A 21024-nucleotide genomic window follows, 5' to 3' on the forward strand; every position below is an offset into this window, starting at 1 on the left:
TGCCCAGTCCTGTGCCATCCTCACAGGATGCCTGAGCCCATCATTGCATTCAATCTAATTGAGGGTTTTCCCTCTTGCCTATGACCCTCCACTGTACAAGTATGATATCCTTCTCCAGGGAGCAATCCCACCTGATAACTTGACCAAAGTAGGTGAGATGAAATCCGGCCATTCTCCCTTCTAAGGAACATCCTGGCTGCACTTCTCCAAAGACAGATTTGTTCTTTCTTCTGCCAGTCCATGGCATATTCAGTATTCTTCACCAATACCATAATTCAAAGGCATCAATTCTTCTTTGGTCTTCCTTATTCATTGCCCAGCTTTCACATGCATATGAGACGATTGAAAATACCATGGGTTAGATGCACCTTAGTCTTCAGAGTGCCATCTTTGCTTTTTAACACTCCAGAGAAGTCTTTTGCAGCAGATTTTCCCAGTGCTATACGACATCTGTTTTCTTGACTATTGCTTTCATTGTTGATTGTGGATCCAAGTACAATGAAATCTTTGACAACTTCAATCTTTTTTCCATTTATCATGATGTTGCTTATTGGTCCAGTTATGAGGATCTTTGTTTTCTTTATATTCTTTTTTTGTATAGCATTATCCTAATTCAGACAAGCAGGTTATCTTGTTTAGACTCTCACAATAGATTCAAACTTGGCAATAGGAAAGTTATAGTAAATGCTAAAGAATTTTTAAGGATATAATGACTGGAATATATTTTATGATGATACCTGTTTTGAGCCTACAATTGTAAGATCCTGGTGATGGCATTAACTGAAATGTGAAGGGGAAACTTAGGAACTAGTATAAGATGCTGAGTCTGCCTTAGAGCCTGTTGGCTGTGAAATGCCAATGGGACATCCAGGTGAGGATATGCGGCTTGCAAGTAGAAAAGGATAACCAGAGCTCAGGAGAGACACAATTGTGGTCATTGAGATGAGGCTTGATGAGCTTACCAAAGGCAAGTGTTCAGTAGAAGCAGGTCTTCTAACCATTTCAAGATGATTCATTCATGGTCGAGGGAAACAAGGGCAGCTAACACACTGCATAGCAACCAAATCTCATACTTGCTGGATTTTGACCTGAGTAGGAAACAGGTAGTGGTGCCCTGCTCAAAATGACAGCCAACACACATTCAAAGTGGTGTGATAGGATGCCATCTTTGAACAGGGCACCATTGTGCATTTCCTGCTAGGGTCAAAATATGGCAGAAATTTGATTGGTATGCGATGAGTATGCTGCATTTGTTTCCCTCGGCCATGACTGAACTGTTTCAAACCAGTTAATTGCCCTGAGAAAAGGAATGAAACCTGAGGACACAACATTGTGAAGCAAAAGCTATTTAAGAAAGTGAGAGCAAGAAAGGAGCTTTCAGGAGTTTAGGAGAAGAACTCAGAAAAATTCGCTGGCATAGAAGGAAGCTGAGGATTCAAGGTCCAATAAATACTGGAGGAAAAGGACTGAGGAAAGGTTAGTGGATTTGGTATATAAGGAATCACAATGATCTTTAAAAGATAAAAATAACTTAATAGCATAGTGAGGCAGAAGCTGGGCTGCAGTAATAATAGAGCGAGAACTTAGCTCTGTGCTCAAGCTCTTTATTTATATAGCTCTGTGTTGAGTAAGTGCTCGACATCCCTGAACTTATTTATATAGGTAAAAACCCATTGAAGTAAATACGTTATTCCTCATATTATAGATAGAGACTGTGCAAGCTTTCCTTTAAATGTTGTTGTTAGTTGTTTTTGAGTCAGCTATGACTCATGGTGATCTCATGTATACCAACTCACTACAGTCAGGTCAAATCCGACTCATAGCGACCCCTCCTTGGGTTTCCAAGATGGTATCAGTATGGAAGTAGATTGTCCAACCTTCCTTCTGAGAATGAAACATTGCCAGGTCCTGTGTCCTCTTTGTGATCATTGGTATGTTTGAGTCCATTGTGACCATTGCATCAATCAATCAGTCTCATTGAGGGTTTCTCTTATTTTCAATGACCCTCACTTTGCCAAACCTGTCCTTTTCTAGTGATTGGTCTTTCCTGATGACTTGTCCAAAGTAAGCAATCTAAAGTCTTGCCGTCCTTTATTTGAAGGAGCATTCTGATTGCATTTCTTTAAAGATTGGTTTGTTGGTTCTTCTGGTAGACCACGGTATATTTTGTATCCTTCACCAACACCACCAATTCAAATGCATCTATTGTTCTTTTGCCTTCCTTTTTTATTGTCAACTTACTCCTGGATAAGAGATGATTAAAAAGACTGTGGCTTGGGTCAAGCTCCTGTTAGCTATCAGTGACATTTTTGCTTTTGAGAACTTTAAAGTGGTCTTTTCTCGTAGATTTGCCCAATGCTATATGCCATTTGATTTTGTGACTGCTGCTTGTATGGACCAAATAGAATGAAATCACTGACAACTTTAATTTTTTCTCTGTTCATCATGACATTGTTTATTGTTTATCACTCTACTCCTTAAAGATAGGCAGTATTATTACCTGTTTTACAGATGAGGAAATTAAGTCACACAGATCTGAAAATTTTTCCCAAGTCCATACAGTCAGCAACAGAATTGGCATGCGAACCTAGGCAGTCTGGCTCATACATTAATGTTGTTTTCCACTATCCTCACCTGCTTTTTGAAAAAAAAAAAAAAAAAAAATTAAAGAGTTTATTACATGATGAGGGTGTAGATGTGATAATGTAAGCTTACTTTTATGATGTTGGGTGGAAGAGGAAACAATGTCTTAAAAAAACATGAACCCAAAATGTGGGTCTTGGTCTGCAAGATTCAAGAGGAAATGGCAAGCATGGTGGCACGAATGAGAGAAAGCAGAAGATTATGATACAAGGCAGTTTTGAAATTAGAGCTATCTGAATTTGGCATAAGAAGGTCACACATGTATGCAAATTAGTTCATTGGCTTGCTGTCTTCTTTGGCCATCAGTTGAGATGGTAGTGCCAAAGCGATGGATATTTTTATGCAAAAACATGGCAGTGAGGATTTAGTATCACAGGGGAGTCCTGGGGGCCTGCTGGAATGAAGACTTAGAGGCAGCACTAGGGATGTGGGAGGTGCCAAAGCAAACAATGACTTATGGTCTTTGCTTGTTTCCTGGCTCTTTGCTCTTCCAATCTTTAAATTTTTGTTTTGGAGAGGAAACTGTGTATATTAATATTTGTGTTTGAATTATGCAAGCAGTCACCAATATTGGCATTTTAAAACAATAATACTTTCTGTAGGTTATGGAAGGTTCAACCAATAAAAGGATACCATCAGTGAGGCCAGGAGCTAAGACATTTGGCTATTAACCAAAAGTTCAGGAGTTCAAACCCACCAGGCATTCTGCAGGAGAAAAATGAGGCAGTCTACATCCATAAAGATTTACAACCTTTGAAACTCTATAAGACAATTCTACTCTGTTCTAAAGGGTTGTCATGAGTCACAGTTTGGTTTTTATGAGTGGGGCCATCTTTTTTTATAAGAAGGATGACAATCATTGTGGTTAGAATTAAGCACAGCTCTGAAAAACTCCTGCGATGAAAAATAATGGTAAGCAAATGTACAAATTATAATTTTGATACTTCTTTAATTAGCAGGAACATCTAAATAAAGAGCTTTTGCCTTGATTATGAAAACCAGTAAACAAAATGTGTTTTCATTTCTACGGGTACATTTAATTACTGCACAAATCCCATATATCCACCACTGAGCCAGGTTAATTCCACTCTTCCATGTGCAATGCTTCTGTTCAAGACAGGTGTCCTAATTAAATAAACTAATAATTTTGCAAGTAGAAGTACAAAAGCATAATTATCTAATTTGCTAATTGTTCAACCCTGTGAATTTGCATATTTGTTAGCTGCAACATAAACAAATAGTTTGTATATGCGAATCCTACAGTTAACACAGTGAAACCACTCTTTGGAGTAGCATTTCCTAAAGTGAGTTAATAGATGCCACATAAAAAGGGCTCCCTAGTCAAATCAGTATGAAAAAAATACTAGGTTAGGGAAAATTAAATAGCTTTGTTTCTGCAGGAGTTCTGAGGTACTGAAATGGGCTAATGTGCATCCTAACTTGGAAGAAGGTGATAACATCATGTGTGCTTCACAAGCTATTTATCTACAGGCCCCATTTTGGGGTGTGCTTCACAAATTACTACTGTGAGGCACTAGTATTCTGAGCAACACATTTGGGAAAATGCTCTTTTAGAGCTGTATTAACAATATGGGTGTTCTTACAGTATTTTTCCCCATCCTTCAAATGAATTAAAGAGGCATATGTTTTCATTTTCTATCTCTTGGTCTCTCTCTTTCTCTCTTTTACTTATTCTCTCTCTCCCTCTTTCTCTCTCTTTCTCACACATACACATACATGTTCTCTATAGCCGCTTACCATAAACATGTAAATCTGTTTTTATTTTCTTTTATTATAGGCATATTGACAGGCTTGCTACCCTTCAAAAACTATGCAGTGACCCTAACTGCCTGCACTTTGGCTGGCTGCACCGAGAGCTCACATGCATTGAACATCTCTACTCCACAAGAAGGTAAAGTAATTTCAAAGGTCTTGACTTCCACATTTCAGTCATGAATAATAAAATAGGAGAAGAGCTAAATGCTGCAAGGCCATTTGCTGGAAAACCCTAACCTAATTTGATGACAAAGTGCATTGCCAGGCCATAATTGCTCCATTTTTTGGGGGGGTGCGAAAATGAATCAAACTCCATACCCTTTAATGACATGCATCTTTAATAGCTGTAATGCAGATTAATGGGCTTTTTAATTGCTGTTACATTGTTCATGCAAGAGCCTTGTCATTAATATGAAGCATCTGAAAGATTAATGAAAGCTTCCTCATTTTACTATGGCTCAGAAGTAAATCTAGAGACAGTCTGACTAAAAAGAATTGATTGTATGGCACAGTATGAAATTGAGAATCAAACGGTTGATTTCCATGGTATCTTTTAACTGCTAAACACCAGCACAGACAACAATTATTTCAGTATGATGGAACTTCCAAATGCCAATTGAGGCATTTATTAATCACTGCTCGGTTCCTTCCGACTCAAGTCTCACTTTTGTTGTATTTGGAACTTACAAACTGTTGGCATAAATTAATGTTTCAGAAAGCCTATGTTAGGAAGGCAGTGAGAAAGAGAAAGTATTTTAGCACTCCACAGTGAAAGCTTTGCTCAAGCATCAGCACGCATCTCTTCAAGAAATAACAGCTCTCAAGACATTTGAAGCATTGTTACTTAATGCTTCTCTCTCCTGGAGGAGAGTATTTACACATTTCTTATGCTATCTAGTTTTAAAGTTATTGAGGAGATTTAAAAGCTTGATCTTTAGGAGAATAGAATCAGCTAGTCTCTTTCTCTTTTCTCCAGTATCTTTCCATTCCCTTTTCTTGCTACCTCTTTTTCTCCATCTCCCTATTTTAAATCCTTTAGAAAGCACCACATGCACAGAAGATATATAAGGGAAAGGAAGGCATGGACCATATAAGGTAATGTAACAGGATAAAAACCAAACCAAACCAAACTCACTGCCATTGAGTAGATTCAGACGCAAAGCAACCCCCATTGGGTTCCCAAGGCTACAAATCTTTTCAGAGGCAGACCTCCTCATCTCTTTTTCATAGAGCAGCTAGTGAGTTCAAACCACTGACTTTTTGGTTAGCAGCCAAATGCCTTAACTACTGCACTACAAGAGCTCCTTTACCAAACTCACTGCCATTGAGTTGATGACAGAGATAGCGACCCTTTGAGACAGAGTAGAACTGCCCATTGGAGTAAGATAAAGGATTTCCTACAATCTTTCTTGTGAGATTTTTTTCTTTGTGCTTTGCATGTGACCTAAGTAAACTCCCCTCACCTGGACTGTGCCAACAGTGATCTTTCTCAGGATTTTCTCAATATTCCCCCCACCTAGGTTATTGACAAAAGCACTGTGCTTCTTAATGTGTCATCACAGCTATTAGGGTTCATGATCATCATCTGTTTATACAAATACTTTTACTACTATCAAAATTTGCTAAATAGTCTCATATCTTTCCTTATTTTCCCTGTATCTGTCCACTGCCTCCTTTGTCCATGTTTTGCCTGATACCTCTCATAGCTATGTCCCAGAGTGATCCCTCCTACTTGTTCAGTTCACTGTGTTCTTATCATTACTAAAGGAATTCACCAACTTTGAACTTTTCCAGTAAGTTATTCCTAAACAGAAATCCCTGGGTACCACAAACACTAAAGCTTTCAACTACTAACCTAAAGGTTGGTTGGTGCTTTGAAACTACCCAGAGACACTCAGAAGACAGGTCTGGAAGTGCTTTTGAAAGATCACAGCCAATGAAAACACTATGGAACAATTCTATTCTACACTGATGGGGTCACCATGAGTTTGAATAGAGGTGACAACAACTAACAACAAATTCCTAGTTTACCAAATGACAGGAATATTTAGGGTTTTTTGTTTTGTTCTGTTTCTGTTTCCTACTCAATAATTTACGTGCATTTTCTTTTGGGACGTTAGTTTTAATCCCTTCAGTTTAACAGCATTCTTCCCACTTCTTCCCTGAGTTCTCTATTTTCATTCACCTATCTTTCCTGCCCCTTCCTCCCTTCTGAACTTTGCTTATGGGTAAATGTTACCCTTTTGGTTTCATATGGTTGATTGTTCTGAGGAGTACATTCCTTACATGTGTTATGGATCACTTTGTGTCTATTTTTTGGTTGAAAGATGATCTCCAGGAGTTTGTTCAGTTCCAGGTTTCAAGGTTTTAAGGACCATAGTCTAAGGACTTCTACCAGTCTCTATGAGAGCAATAAATCTTGTCTTTTTTATAATTTGGAATTTTATTTTACTTTTTCTCCCTCTCTGCCCAGGAACTCCTATTGTGATCCTGATAAGAGTGACCAGAAGTGGTAACTGGGCACTACCTAGTCCTTCTGGCCTCAGGCTCATGGAAGATGTAGTTTGTGTGGTCCATTAATCCTTTGGAATAATTACTTGTTTTAATCTTTGATTTTCTTCATTCTTCTTTGCTCTAGATGGGGAGAGACCAATAGTTGCATCTTAAATGGCTGCTTGCAAGCTTTTAAGACCCCAGTCACTATTCACCAAAGTAGGATGTAGAACATTGTGTTTAAGGACTACGTTATACCAATTATCCTAGATGTCTCCTGGGACTTTGGCCTGAAGCTCTCAAACACAGTGACTCAGTCCCTCAAGGTGTTTGGTTACGGCTAAAAGGTTTTTATAACTTTACCCCCTGTGTGATATACTATACACATGGATATATTTGCAACACATAAAAATTTTGTTGGTGGTGTTAGGTGCCGTCGAGTTGGCTCCAACTCACAGCGACCCCTATGTACAACAGAATGAAACACTGTCCAGTCTTGTGCCAGCCTATATATAAATATCCTCTGCCAAACTTATATATGCTTATTATGTACTCTCATACATCATTCCACACCTTTTCAGCTTATATATCTGCCTATATATCCATTTGTAAATTATTATTTTTCTTATTTTTCTTATAGGATTGTGTCTGTAGTAGTATTCACCATTGTTACCTTTCAGTCTGTGTACCTCCCAGTGTCTTCCCTTGTCTTGGTCATGTTGTCTTGGCCTCCCCCAATTGTCTATTGCCTTTCCCTTCAGCCAAGTTAATACATGTCTACTATCAAGTTAGAGGAGCTCTGGTGGCATAATGCCTAAGGCATTTGACTGCTAACCAGAAGGTTGGCAGTTCAAACCTACCAGCCACTCCATGGAAGGAAGACTGGGCAGTCTACTTCCATAAAGATTTACCACCTCAGAAACCCAGAGGGGGTCACTATCAAGTTAGTAATTTTCCCTTCTTCCCCTCCCATTCTTGGTAACCAGCAATGAATGTTTCCTTCTGGGTGTAAGCCTTTTCTTGACTTTTAATAATAGTGGTCATATATAATATTTGTCCCTTTGGGATTAATTTATTTCACTCAGCAAAATGTCCTCCAGGTTCATCCATTTTATGAGATATTTCATGGATTCACCATTACTCTTTTTTCTTTATTATTTTTTTTTATTGTGATTTGGGTGAAAATTACAAAGCAAATTCACTTTCCATACAGCAGTTCACATCACTTTGTCTCATGACATTGACTATAATTTACCCCAATGCAACAGCTCCCCTCCCACTTCCTCCCAATAGTTACGTCTTCCCTGTGTCCATTCCTCCATGCATTACTCTTTAACATAGTGTAGTAATGGGCCCTTAAGTTGTTTCCATCTATTTGTTATTGTGAATAATGCTGCAATGAACATGGGTATGCATATGTCTATTCAAGTTACAGATCTTATTTCTTTAAGTTATATATCTAGTAATGGGATTGTTGGATCACAGCTTTTTAAGAAAATGCCACAATGCTTTGAATAGTGGCTGTACCATTGTAAATCCCATCAACAGTGTATTAGTATCAATTTTTAAAAACTATTTGTTTCTTTGACTCCAATTCATTGGCCACTACAGAAAATGAACAGGTATCTTTATTATTAAAAAAAAAAAAAGTGACTTTAATGTAAAACAAGCTCTTAAACTAAAAAAGAAAAAAAATAAAAAAAAAAACTTACACAAAATTTAACTTTCATATATAATTTATTAAATTGATTTTGTATTTCCTGGCTATTTTCAGTTATGTATGGAAATATATATATATATATATATATATATATATATATAAAATGAGTTATTGGAGCTCTGGCACAGTGATTAAGTGCTGGACTGCATGCAAACCAAAAGGTCAGTGATTCAAACCCACCAGCCACTACTGGGGAGAAAGATGTGGCAGTTTGCATCTGTAAGTATTACAGCCTTGGAAACCCTATGGGGTAGTTCTAATCTGTGCTGTAGGATCACTAAAAGTCAGAATTGACTCAGTGGCAATGAGTTTTATGAACCATACTCAGTGATGCTTCTCATTTTAAATCCAAAGCTTCTTGAGGTCAGGGACTTTGTCTCTTAATTTGCTTTAGTAGGTACAGCTCCATGTAGACATTATGGCTTAATAATACTTTTCATGAAGTAACATGAACATCAATCAACTGAACTATTTTAAGTACTCCCCATCCATCATTGATGCAAGTTCTCATAAATTCAGGACACTTATTTAGCACTGTTCTTAAAGCAATTACTGACAAGCTGCCCACGAATCAGAAACATTTTCATGCTTGGGATTTCAGGTTTATTCCATGATTTATTGACTTGGGACTGAAAAGTTTGAATTAGAAAAGTAAACTAAAATTAGACTCTATAAATCTCTTTTCCCACAGCTCCACAAGAGGTTCAGCCACCAGTAGCCAAATCTCTTCCCAATTCTTTGTTAGTCTTCTGGAAACCACCCAAACAAGCAAATGGCATTATAACTCAGTATTCTTTATACATGGATGGGATGCTGATCTATTCAGGCAATGGGAAAAATTATACAGTCACAGGTAAGACTTACCAGAATATTTAAGAACTTGATTTCTGAAATTAGGTTATTTATTTTCATCTCCTGTGAAATCACTTTAATGCCATGATTTTTATGGTCACATTAGAACTGTGGTGTAGACCAAAGCTTAAAAAATAGCAGAGGGATCATGTTCTCTCCCTACTCACTCCACCCAGGATGTCTTACTGTATTTTCCCTACTGTAGATCCCATTACTGCTTACCCAAACCCTTCTACTAATATACTGTTACTCAGGTCCAGAGTTGACATTGGAAATGCATGGCAGAGAGGGCTCAGTCTATAACTCTGCCTTCAAATGACCACAGGATTGAAACTGGGACCCAGTGAAGTGCCCAGTCACTCTGACATTTCCTGATTGATTCAGTGATGCCATTTCAAATAAATCCCACTGTCCCATGCATTAAAAACCCCTGGTGGTGCAGTGATTAAGAGCGCCACTGCTAACAAAAATGTAACAGTTCAAACCCACCAGGTGCTCCGTGGACAAGAGATCTAGCAGTCTGCTTCTGTAAAGATTTATAGCCTTGGAAACCTGATGGGGCAGTTCTTCTATGTCCTTGAGGACTGTGGATTTTTGGTGGGTCCCATGCATGGGGCTACCTACTTTCAAAATCTCATCAATGTGGCCTAACCTTAAGACTCAGAAGTGTGATTCTGTATAGTTTGAATTTTAGACTCATTAAGAAGAAACATAATATGTATGTCCAGGTCATGTTATAGAGTGTAACTAGACACTAATGTAAAATAAATTGTTAAAAAAAACTTTCTAAACACAGAGGCCTACATTATGTATATTGTCTGGTGTCTGCACAGTGTTTGTATTTGTAAAGTACTTGGAGTGTTTATGTACTTTATATTACTTTCATATACTATATTTGACTATTAGGTTAGGCATTATTAATCAAAATTTAATTGATGAAAAATGGAGGCATAGAGATATTAACTTCCTTATGAAAGGTCACAACAATCTAGAGTCAGAGGCAGGATTAATTATTTATGCATTCACTCATTCACATTAATGCCAGCTATAAGGTTATAACACAGAATCAGCCAGACACTGTCCCTCCTCTGGTGGAGCTCACAGCTTCATGTAGTTCTGAGGTGTCTAAGGACAGTTATATGGCATTCATCCAAATGTAGTTCTGAGGTGTCTAAGAACAGTTATATGGTATTCATCCAAATACATTTTCAGGGCTTATATTTTTTTGTATCCTCTCTAGTCTGAGAATCCTAAGAGGACAAAAACCATTATTTTTATATTTTATTCATCATTGTTGGAAAGAATACTATAGTATACATTCTGTGAAAAAGACATTATTGTTATCTCCATTTTACAAATGAGGAAATGGAGCCATAGAAAGTTAAGTAACTTCCTCAAGGTCGCAGGGCCTGTGTGGTAGACTTTGACACCAACCCAAATATTTGGCTATGTTGAAAAGAGTAACAAGTTACTTAACTTCCTGAGACTTATTTCTGCATTTATAAAATAGGAATAACTATAATTTTTAGAATTTTGTAGAATTATAGCCATATACAAATAACCTAGGACGGCACTTAGTAACAGAAGCTATAATTATTATTTCCTGTAGACTGCAGAACTCATAAACTAAAAGATATTGATCTCTCTCTAACAATATCTGAAGCCATTATTATTTCATTTTAACTAAAATTTTATAGACCACAGTAGTAGTATTTCAGAGAAGAGAAGATGAAAATATTCCCTGGAATGAACTTTGCATAATGTATTAATACTTTATACATGAAGAAGTTCTGAAGGACCAAATATATCATAGCACAGAGTAAGAAATCACACTCTTTAGACCCAGAATGGAGTCCCTAGGTACAAAAGAGTAACACACCTTGCTACCAACCAAAAGGTTGGAGGTTCCAGTCCATTCAGAGGCACTTTGGAAGAAAAGTTGGTGATTTACTTCCAAAAAATCAGCCAATGAAAACCCTATGGAGCACAGTTCTACTCTGACACACGTAGGTTCACCATGATTAGGAATCAATTTGACAACTGTTTCTTTTTTAGGCCAATGTAGATATTTACTCTAAGAAGCCTTTGTGACTCTGCAAGTATGAATTATATCTGCCTCCTGCATCTCACTGAATACCTTGTTATCCCTTTCCAGCTTTTTTTTTTTTTTTTTGGATTGAGTTGAATAAAGCTGCCTGCTTACTGGATGGTTTGCCCTTTTAAACCATAAGCTTTTTAAGGACATGGCCATTTCTGCTTGTTCATTATCACAGTGTGGGTATAGAATACACAGGCTTGCATACATGAATGAATACATTCAGATAACTGTTGGGAATAACAAAAGAAGATAACTAAGGGGAACTGATGGAGGGTAGGATTAGGAAAGAAAGAAAAAGCAATAAAGAAAGGAGTAAAATAGATAGCATCTAGAAAAAAAAAAATTAAGCTCCCTTCCATGGGAAGCTCTGGTGGCATAGTGTCTAAGGCACTTGACTGCTAACCAGAAGGCTGGCAGTTCAAATCCATCAGCCACTCCCCAGAAGGAAGATTGGGCAATTTACTTCCATAGTGATATCACCTCGGAGATGTGGGTTAGAGGAGGGGTCACTATGAGTTAGACCCAACTTGACAGTGGTGAGGTTTTTTTTTTTTTTTTGGTCCATGTGTAGAAATGGGTGGTAACATGGTCCACAAGGAAGTGGTGCTGCTGATAGCAAAGTTCCAAACTGTGAGCCTTGAGTAATTCCAAAATGTGCAGATTGCTTTATGAGGTGACACTGCACAGAAACAGAAGGAGAGCTGTTCGGGGAGGACAGGAAGGGCATAGTCACATCAGTTTCTAATAGTACCTACAAAAAAAAATACTAAATTCTGTGCTTGGTTTGATTGAATTGACAACAGTGCCAGGTGATGATGTAATCTGCAATGATGTGGCAAAGCTTACCATAATGGATTAGTATGTTAAATGACACAAATAGAATATATAATAAAGAAAGTGCAGTGTTTTAAAGGTCTCCACAATTGTCTTCTCTAGATACAGTAGTGGTAGGTTCTTAAGAGATTTTCAATCTTTATGTAGATTTTTAAGGACTATATCTCTGATATCGGGAGCTCTGGTAGCATAGTGCCTAAGGCACTTGACTGCTAACCAGAAGGCTGGCAGTTCAAACCCACCAGCCACTCCTCAGAAGGAAGATGGAGCAATCTATTTCTGTAGTGATACTGCCTTGGAAACCCAAGGAGGGGTAGCTATGAGTCGGATCTGACTCGACGGCAAATAACAACAACAACAACATCTCTGATATCACCTGTAAGAATTTTTCTATATGGCTTCTCACAGGCAACTCTATCTCTTGTTGCTTTCATTGCCAAATGGCTCAAAACATGAAGTGTGTTGAGTTTGCAGTATTGGTCAGTAAGGAGAGAAGCTTAGCTGAAAAACTTAAGGTGGAGTTCAGAGCACAGTATCAATCTCTGCTGACATATTGGATTACATAAATGAAATCAGGGAGATTTCTAATCAAAAGGAGTACAGAAACATGGTAGGCTTCAGGGAGGAAGGATCTAGTTCCATGACTGGACAATGTTTTGTTTAGAAGTTGAACAAAGTTTCAACAATAGGTGAATCTGGATAAGCAAATACCAAAAGCTATTTTAATAGAGTAGAACAATTTCTATAGGATATCTTGTTAATAAATAAATAAATAAATAAAAGCTGCTGCTGCTCCCTAGCAGTGAGTTGCCCCCTCAGTGGGGTACATGTACAATGCCACGACACTATGGTCCAAGAAACCATCAGAATCATTAGGAATGCATTTTTAAACAAGTAGATTCCTGAACATACATTTGCAAATTTGACTCAGGTTCTCTGAGTTGAAACCTTAAAATTTACATTTTGGAAAATGCTTTCCCAAGTGATTCTAGAGAAGAACCAAATTGGAGAACCACTGCTCTTGAGGATTTTTAGGTCTATGGCAGTGCTTCTCCAAGTGTGGTTTGTTCGTATTCTCCATCAAGATCACTAGAAGTTATTATTACAAAGGGCAGTTGAGAATTTGTAGGAATGGGCCCAGGAGAATGCATTTCCAAATAAGGACAAAGGTTCCTTTTTAGGTACTCCAGATTTTGAGAATAAGCCACTAAGATCTCTTCATTTTACCCCCAAAGGAATTAGAGAATAATATATTTTCTTCCTTCACCCAAAAAAAACAAGAAGAATTTTTTTCCAATTTCACAATAATAATAATAATAATAATAACAGTGACTTCTTGTTGTTATGTGCCGTCGAGTCAAACCTGACTCATAGCGACCCCTCCTTAGGTTTCCGAGGCAGTATCACTTCAGAAGTAGGATTACCCAACCTTCCTTCCGAGGAGTGGCTGGTGGGTTTGAACCGCCAGCCGTCTGGTTAGCAGGCAAGTGTCTTAGCCACTATGCTACCAGAGCTCCCAATAATAGTGACTACATTGGACAAATTTAGTGAATCTTATCTACTAATTTTCTTTTTCTCTAACCAAAAGTAGGTTCTATATAATTTACTAATATACTATTATCCTGATCCATTCAATACTGATAATATGTCAGGGAAAAGCTAGTCACTTTTGGGAATGTTGGCAAACCAATTAAGCGTAAATGGTCACATTTTTTAAAAATTATAAATTACAGTGATAGTGCTAACTGAGCATATTCTAGTGCTAACATTATGCACAAATTTCTATGCATGTATATGTGTGTGTGTGTGTGTGTGTGTAAATACATACATACATGCATATATATGTATAGTTAAGGGCTTAACTGGTAACATAAAGGATGGAGGTTCCATCCTACCCAGAAGCTCCATGGGAGTCCTAGCAGTCATTTCCCATAAAGACTAAAGCCTAGCAAACTCAATGGGGCACTTCTACTCTGTCACATGGGGTCAGTATGCCACTGCCACTGCCATCGAGTCGGATCCAACTCATACGACCCCTTGTTGGGTTTGTGAGGCGGTATCACTACAGAAGTAAATTGCCCAACCTTCCTTCTGAGGAGTGGCTGGTGGGTTTGAACTGCCAGACTTCTAGTTTGAGTCAATATCAGTTCAACAGCACTTAAGAACATACATGCATACTTACATATATATATATAATATATATATATACACACACACACACATATATATTTACATACATATGTGTATATATGTATATGCGTATGTACATATATGTGTGTGTGTATATATATATATATGTACTCTCAGCCCTCTGTATCTGGGTTCTGTGTTTGTTGATTTAACCAATAGCAGATCAAAAATAGTGAGTAGGAAGGCAGATGGGGAGCAATTAAGTGGTCAAGGCAATACCTCAAAAGCTAAGAGGGAGTGTAAAGTGCTATTTGCACGCATAGTGTTTACATTGTATTAGGTATTAAAAGTAATCTAGAGATGATTTAAAGTATACGTATACAGGAGGATGTGTATAGGTTACATGCAAATACTACACTATTTTTTATAAGGTACTTGAGCATCTGTAGATTTTGGAATCTGTGGGGTCCTAGAACCAATCACCCCATGAATACCAAGGGACAACTATATATGTATATATAGATATGTGTATATGTAAAATAGTTCTAAATTTATAGCTAGCAAAACTGAAGCCCAAAGAGATCATGAAATTCTAGTTGGTGGTTGGTGGAACTGATTGAAATTTAAGTCTGTGTAGCCTTCAAACCTGTATCTTTTAATTTTTTTTTCCCTCATAACAACTCTGAAAAGACACAGGCAAGAAATTATTTTGCTCACTTTATGGATTTCTCCTCCAAAAAATAAGCTCAGAGAGGTTTAGTTTAGGAATCTGGATACAAACCGCAAAGCCCCCTAAAGCAAGTGTTGTTACTGTTAATCATTTGCATTGGCTGAAGGCCCACTATCCCAGAGATTCTCTAATTGCATGAGAGGTTGAAGAAAATGACTTTTAAGATTCCTTTCAACTTTGAGAATTTATACTTGTGATATAATTTTAAAAATGCATTTCATTTATGTCTTCAAAATTAGCCTGTCCACAAAGACACACAGAGAAGAATGATGGGAAAGGGATTTCTGTCTGTCTGACACCTGCTGGGAGAAAACAGATGGAGAAAACTGCTCTAGCCAGTGAGAAGGGTTTTAATAATATTTACAGGCAGGTTAAGTTTATGCCATGCTTCGTTGTAATATGCATCTATGATGTTATTGGTACACATTACTTGTCTTTGTTTGCATTAAGATATTTGTCACTTAATACCCTTTCTATGCTGTGTGGCTTGTGGGTAGAATTTGTGAGGGCTGGTCCTTTCAGTAATAGTGAGAGATAAGGCCCCTAAAATGGATTTCTATACTACCAAAATGTCTCTTCATGGAAGAAGTAATCTAATAAAAAAAAAAAAAGGCAAACTCAATGCCATTGAGGCGGATCCGAGTCATACCGACCTCTCCTTGGGTTTCTGAAGCGGTATCACTACAGAAGTAGATTGCCCAATCTTCCTTCTGTGGAGTAGCTGGTGGGTTTAAATCACCAGCTTTCTGGTTAGCAGTAAAATGCCTTAAGCACTACACCACCAGAGCTCCACTGTGATCTAATAGGTTAGGGAAATGATTACTGCTTTTATTATAAAAGTAATATATCTTTACTGAAGATAATTTAATATATATAGACAACTGCTAGGAGCTTTGGTAGCATAGTGCCTAAGGCACTTGACTGCTAACCAGAAGGCTAGCGGTTCAAACCAGCCAGCCACTCCTCAGAAGGAAGATTGGGCAATCTACTTCCACAGTGATACTGTCTCAGAAACCCAAGGAGGGATCGCCATGAGTTGGGTCCAACTCGATGGCACATAGTAACAACAAACAACATCAAAAGCTAACCAAGGCTGGTGGTTGAAACCCACCAGCCACTCCTTGGAAGGAAGACTTGGCGATCTACTTCTGTAGAGATACTGCCTCAGAAACCCAAGGAGGAGTCACTATAAGTTGGAATCAACTTGATGGCAGTGAGTTTGATTTCAGCTTTTGTTTTTTACCCCAATAATCTCACCATCCAAATAGAAACTTTTAACATTTGATGCAATTCCTTTTAGTATTTTATTCATTTTGACATAACTGAGCTAAAACTTATGTATAATTTTGAGTTTTACTATATCCTCTTATTAAGAATATATCCTTGTATCATTAAACATTTAAAATATTTTGAAATATGTTTAACAAAAGCATTATATTCCATGTTATGGAAGTACTTTAATGCATTTGACCATTTGAACTTATGTTTATTTTAAATAATGCTGTGTTAAATTTCATGGCACATAGATCTTTGTTTCTTAAATTCCTAGAAGGGAATCTGTTAACTCAAAGGTGGTGAACGTTTACTGAATATTTGATATATATTATTGTTTTCAAGAAAGGACCATCAGCAGTGGCTATTGTTAATCGTTTGATAATTTTACAAGGGAATATATTATCTTGTGTTTATTCATATTTCTTTAATTACTAGTTTGCTGAATACTTTTCCATATGATTATTAGTGATTTATAGTGTTTCTTCTGATGTATCTGGTCATGGTCCCTGATTAGCAAAAATTTTATGATGTTAGGAGTAATTTTTAAACTTTAAGAGCTTTGTTTCATATCATCTTTATTTTGGTTAAAGTCTTCTGAACTATTTAAACTTCTTTGCCTTCTCTACTGTCAAAAAACTTTTTTAATAACTTGACTTAATGGCTCCTCCTAAATATTCAAAGTGTCAACATTTTTTTCTCATTCCTACTCTATTTACTTGTAGTTTCCTTTTAAGTTTCCATATAGAACCAACATTTTTCCTTGATGTTTGTCAGTTGGATCTTGCTGCCACGGCAGATACAAGTATAAGTAAATGCATTTCAATTCAGGTAGTTTGAGGCTTTTTTTTCTCCTTTCTCTTAAATATGAAACATTTAAAGTCAAAGGCATTGCTGCACCTTGAGTTAGTACAAAATATATTTAAAAATGCATACAGTTCAAATTTTTTGCCTTGCATAGGCCATAAGCTAGTAGTATGGTGGGTCAGTTCTGACACTGAAAAATGAATCCAGTTAGAGAACCTCCCAAAGGCTGTTGATGTTTGCTATAATAAATAGCACACACTTTAAGTCAAACTTTTTCATTCTATATTCAAAGGTAATGGATTTTTCGTAACCATAGTAACCTTGGTGTATTTCTGGATAAATACATGAGGTATATATATTCTAGTTTTATTTTTGAATATAAACTACCACATTATGTATTACTAATAATATGAAAAATAGGATGTAGGTTAGTATAATGACAGCTTAAACTAGTATGCATTTTTCTTCTGCAAAAAATAAATATTTATCAAAAGTATAGGTTCAATTAATTTTTCCCCCAGTTTTGTGGTATTCTGGTAGTGCCATTTATCTTTTTTTGCAAGATCTCCATTAATCTCTTATTTCTGTCCTATAACAGATTTTTAAGAATTTCAAGGTAAAAACAATTGTGCTTTAAAGCTTATGATTAAAAACATTGAAAGATTGAAGGACCTATATTGATATCAGTAGCAGAGCTATTGTGGGCCATGTAAGGTGTGTTTCTATAGTATATTCATAATAAGGTAGAAAAAGAAATCCTTTGTGAGATTGTTCAGTATACTGGGATTGTTGCAAAGTTCAGGCCAGATAACATCCTGATTGATGATGACTATCCAAACTGTAGCCAACCAGATCATTCTCATTTTAGATGAGCACCCTACCAGAAACTGGCAATCTTTAAGAAGTGTGTGAAATGTTTCAGAGAAGACTACAAAGTTTTTAGAAACAAAGATCTCAAAACAGTAGTAATCAGAAGAAATACGCTACAAACTTGACTAGGAGGTTTGTGTAAGTTGTGCCACTTAGTAAAGAAAGAATGGTGATGTCTGAGAACAGTACTTATTATGACATAAATTGTCCTTGGTTAACCACTGCTTTTTATAACTACTAGAACTCAAAAGAGGGAAAGACTAATGGATACTCTACAGGAAAAAAAAAAAAAAATATATATATATACACATATATATGTGTATATATATATATATATATATATATATATATATCTTGCCTGCTAACCAGATGGCTGGCGGTTCAAACCCACCAGTCACTCCCCGGAAGGAAGGCTGGGCATTCCTACTTCCGTAGTGATACTGCCTCGGAAACCCAAGGAGGGGTCGCTATGAGTCGGGGCCGACTTGACGGCACATAACAACAACAACAACAAATATATATATATATATATATATATATATGACATCAAAACATGTTATGAGGTGCTGTTGAGTCAGCACTGACTTGTAGTGACCATATGTACAACAGAATGAAACACTGCCTGGTCCTGCACTGCCTCACAGTCCTTGCTATACCTGAGCACATCGTTGCAGCCACTGTGTCAATCTGTCTTGTTGAGGGTCTTCCTCTTTTTTGCTGACCCTCCACTCTACCAAGCATGATATCCTTCTCCAGGGAATGGTCCCCTCTTTGGTGATGACAACATGACCAGAGTAAGTGAAACAAAGTGTGGCCATTCTTGCTTCCAAGGAGCATTCAGGCTGCACTTCTTTCAGGATAGATATGGAAGTTCTTCTGGCAATCCATGCTACTTTCAGTATTCTTCACCAACAACACACTCAAAAGGATCAACTCTTCTTCTGTCTTCCTTATTCACATGCTTTCACATGCATATGAAAAGAAAAACATAACAAACAAAAAAACTGCCATCCAGTGAATTCCAACTCATAGCAACCCCTGAGGCAGTAAATCTTTACAGAAATAGATTGCCCCTTTGGCAGTGTGGCTGGTGGATGGATTTAAATCACCAACCATCTGGCAGTCAAATGTACTGTGCCACCAGAGCTCCTTTATGAGGCAATTGAAAATTCCATGCCTTAGGTTAGGCGTACCTTAGTCTTCAGTGACACATCTTTGCTCTTCAGCACTTTAAAGAGGTCTTTTGCAGCAGATTTGCCCAGATGCAATATGTCATCTGATTTCTTGACTGCTGCTTCCATTGGCATTGATTGTGGAACCAAGTAATATGACATCTTTGATGACTTCAATCTTTTCTCCATTTATCATGATGCTGTTTATTGGTCCACTTGTGAGGATTTTAGTTTTCTTTATGTTGACGTGTAATCCATACTGCAGACTGTAGCCTTTAACCTTTATCAGTAAGTGCTTCAAGTCATCTTCACTTTCAGCAAGCAAGTTTGTGTCATCTACATATCACAGGTTGTTAATGAGTCTTCCTCCAATCCTGATGCCTTGTTCTTCTTCGTATAGTCCAGCTTCTCAGATTATTTGCTCAACATACAGGTTGAACAAGTATGGTGAAATGATAAAACCCTGAAACATTCCTTTTTGATTTTACGCCATGCAGTATCTCCTTGCTCTGTTTGAATGGAATAGCCTCCTGGTCTATGTACACATTCCTTATGAGAAAAATTGAGTGTTCTGAAATTCCTATTCTTAATGTTACCCATAATTTGTTATGATCCACACAGTCGAATGCTTTTGCATAGTCAATAAAACACAAGTAAACATTTTTCTGGCATTCTCTGCTTTCAGCCAAGATCCATCTGACATCAGAAATGATATCCCTCATTCCATGCCCTTTTCTGTATTCAGCTTGCATTTCTGGGAGTTCTCTGTGAATATACTGCTGCAACCATTTTTGAATTAACTTCAACAAGATTTTCCTTGTGTGTGATATTAATGATATTGTTTGATAATTTCCCCATTCTGTGGGATCACCTTTCTCTGGAATGGGTACAAATATGGATATTTTCCAGTAAGTTGTCTGGGTAACTGTCTTCCAAATTTCTTGACATAGTTGAGTGCCTCCTGAGCAGCATCCATTTGTTGAAACATCTCAATGGGTATTCCATCAATTCCTGCAGCCTTATTGTTTGCCAATTCCTTCAGTGCAGCTTGGATTTCATCCTTCAGTACCATTGGTTCTTGATCATATGCCATCTCCTGAAATGGATGAACATCAACAAATTCTTTTTGGTACAGTGACTCTGTGTATTCCTTCCATCTTTGTTTGATGTTTCCTGTAACAGTCAATATTTCATGCACAGAATCTTTCAATATTTTATCTCGGGGCTTGAATCCTTTCTTCTCTTCTTTAAGCTTGAGATATGATGAGTGTGTTCTTCTCTTTTGGTTTTCTACTTCCAGATCTTTGCACATTTCATTATAATTATTAACTTTGTCTTCTTGAGCTGCTCTTTGAAATCTTCCATTCATCTGTTTTATCTTGTCATTCTTACATTTGCTTTAGCAGAAGCTAAAGCAAGAGGAAGTTTCAGAGTCTCTTGTGGTCTGCGTTTTGGTCTTTTCTTCCTTTTTTGTCTTTTTAATGACCTTTTGCTTTCCTCATGTATGATATTCTTGATGTCATCCCACAATTCCTCTGGTTTTTGGTCACTGGTGTTCAGTGCCTCAAGTCTGTTTTTCATATGGTCTCTAAATTCAGGTGGTATATATATCTATATATATATATAT

The 21024-nt window shown here is 37.2% G+C and overlaps 1 protein-coding gene across 1 annotated transcript in view; it reads left to right on the top strand.

The window, feature by feature from the left end:
* The window catches only part of USH2A (usherin), a 1482371-nt gene that overhangs the window by 713377 nt on the left and 747970 nt on the right, over positions 1 to 21024 (top strand). Inside the window, exons 30-31 of the mRNA XM_007952540.1 lie at positions 4442 to 4555; positions 9324 to 9485. Of these exons, the coding sequence (XP_007950731.1) occupies positions 4442 to 4555; positions 9324 to 9485 (276 nt within the window). The remainder of the gene's footprint in view (positions 1 to 4441; positions 4556 to 9323; positions 9486 to 21024) is intronic.

Source organism: Orycteropus afer, unplaced genomic scaffold (genome assembly GCF_000298275.1).
Source record: "Orycteropus afer afer isolate SDZICR_OR568_19922 unplaced genomic scaffold, OryAfe1.0 scaffold00013, whole genome shotgun sequence".
NCBI lineage: Eukaryota > Metazoa > Chordata > Mammalia > Tubulidentata > Orycteropodidae > Orycteropus > Orycteropus afer.